Here is a 2,425-nt window from a genome sequence, read left to right on the forward strand (position 1 = left end):
CAGGGTGAAGTTTATGGTAAGTTTTTCCTCATAAAATTATATCTTGATGTGTTTGTTTTTCAATATCATTAGCATCRCAAGATTTGTTTAGTTTACACATCCGCAATGCACACCCCCCTTCAGAGTCAAGACCCAATCAAATTTTGTGAAGACAAGCGACCTGAGAGCGCGATTCACAACACTGTGATCGCTATCGCATCCCGTGTGTCGGGTTTTACCCTGGCTGCGATGACAGCTGTTAATCGCTGTAGTTTGTCGCTGCCCGTGTGTCGAGCCCTTTACACTGAAACGCCTATTTCAGCAGAATATTTAACTGCAACTTATCTAGAGAAACAAACATTTACAAAAACATGACTGGTTTCAGACATTAAAACCTTTTCAGCTTACTTCTTAGGTATTTCAGAGCCTCCTGTCAACAGAAAGCTGTACTTTGTTGCTGGATAAAAGCAGCTTTTATTGAAAACAAGCAGGTTCAGTGCTGTTAGACAGAGTAAAGTCAGGCCCGTGGGTGGAAACAGTCCACACAGCTTCATCACATCTGGTGACAACTGAGAGCAAACAGACATGGAGCAGATAAAGATCCAGCTCCAAACACATGGAGACATTTTTGCCATCCCTCTAGCCATCATTTGGATCAGGAGCATCAGAACTCCAGAGGATGGAGGTGAGTTAGATAAGCAGGTTTTAACAGAATGAATCAACATAAGAAAAAAAGAAGGTTTCTGTATAAAACTAAAGCAGAAGGTGTACTTACTTTGACACCATCTGGTTTTTTGTTCAGCAGGCTCTTGGCTGCTGTAGAGACAAAGATAACAATGAGAGGAAATCAGCGGCCAGCTGGAATTAACACACTCACACACTCACACAACACTCACACACACACTCACACACACGACACTCACACACACACACACACACACTCACACGACACACACACGCACGCATGCACGCACGCACGCCTTTTTGAGACTGGCCAATTACGAGCTGCCTTACAGCAGGCTCTGTCAGAGCTGGAAGCAGAGGAGACAAACGCAAATCAAGTCAGGATTTCAAATAAAACTTGGAGATTGTTGGAAGATGCAGAGATTCTCCTGATGAAGCTGTAGGACACAGCCGGACCACCTGGGGTCCAGGGGACAGCCTCTGGTTTTCTACCCTGCTGTGGTTCTAGATTTGATCTAAACAAGCTGAAAAGAAAACCTTGATGAAAAGGGAGTGAGCAGGAATCATCACTTTTTCTGAGGCAGAGGAGCGCCCCCTACTGTTAATCAACATGCAAACAGATGATTGGACGTGGCATTTGGAGCAGGACATCCTCTACATGAGGACATATTGTCCAACATTAGACATGCAGCTTTATTAACTGAAGAAGCTTTATAGTGACAGAYGTCCTCTTGCAACCATATCACAGGAACATTGATTGATTAGATTTTTATAGAAAACAGTCCAACTTTTATTTCTCACAAGCAGACTAACCTGATCTATGACTGAGTGAATAATTTAAATTCACTTTAAGTCCGACTTAAACTACAGATGCAGAAAATGTGTCTTTAGGATTTTCTTTCTTTARCRAAAAGGGAACAAARATTCCCGAATTCTGATWAAAAAAATTGAATTTTCTGAAAATCATTTATTAAAATCTGTCACAGCTTTTGAATTTAGTTCAATTATATAAAAAGTCCACTTGTTCACAGGTACTTTGACCTACAATGTTTGGCTTTGATTCATTCTTAGGTGTTTTATGACTTTATCYTGTTGGAGGACCCTGACCTGACAATGAAATCAACATTTTGAGACTGGGAGCACATTTCACTCCAGAAAACCTTGATAGTCTTGAGATTTTATTGTTTTGAAAACCAACTGGACTTCTGTTCTGTAGTTACAGACATGTTCCCTCCCATCGTTAGAAACTTTAATTTCTTTAGTGAGTTTCGACCTATTTCATTGACCTTTGTGGTAKATTTGGTGTTTGTATCTAAAGTTTTGACCTGGTTTTCTTCAAATATGTTTTATTTGATAAACTAAAATAAAATCTAAAGTCAAATGATCTGTGATCATACACTCTTAAAAATGTTTAAAGCTTAGATTTTTAGGGTTGGTTTATAGGATTAGGGCTGGGCAATAAAATGATAACGTGTCTCGCAATAAACACGTGATCAATATCAATAGAAAATATGTTCGATAAAACGTAGATAACTTCACTTACGGAAGTTTATGAAATTTGCGTAGGGAAATAAAAATTACAGACAGACCGGGTCCAGAGTACAACAGAAAACAATAGCAGCTACTGCAAAAATAAAAATAAAAAATAAATAAAAAATCACTACACACCTCCTTTATCCAAGGCGGTAAATTTTTTTATTTGTCTTCCTCTGGCTTCATAAAATAACTTCGGTCACCACCTCACTGCACACGAAGTTTGGAG

General features: G+C 39.2%; 1 protein-coding gene across 1 annotated transcript in view; it reads right to left on the minus strand.

Annotated features, from left to right (window-relative positions):
• The window catches only part of LOC106523895 (calcium/calmodulin-dependent protein kinase type II subunit delta), a gene marked incomplete at its 5' end in the record, with an annotated part of 52,497 nt that overhangs the window by 28,162 nt on the left and 21,910 nt on the right, over positions 1 to 2,425 (minus strand). Inside the window, 1 exon segment of the mRNA XM_014017472.1 lies at positions 755 to 795. Coding sequence (XP_013872926.1) covers positions 755 to 795 — 41 coding nt within the window.

The sequence above is a fragment of the Austrofundulus limnaeus genome, unplaced genomic scaffold (assembly GCF_001266775.1).
Source record: "Austrofundulus limnaeus strain Quisiro unplaced genomic scaffold, Austrofundulus_limnaeus-1.0 Scaffold169, whole genome shotgun sequence".
Classification (NCBI taxonomy): domain Eukaryota; kingdom Metazoa; phylum Chordata; class Actinopteri; order Cyprinodontiformes; family Rivulidae; genus Austrofundulus; species Austrofundulus limnaeus.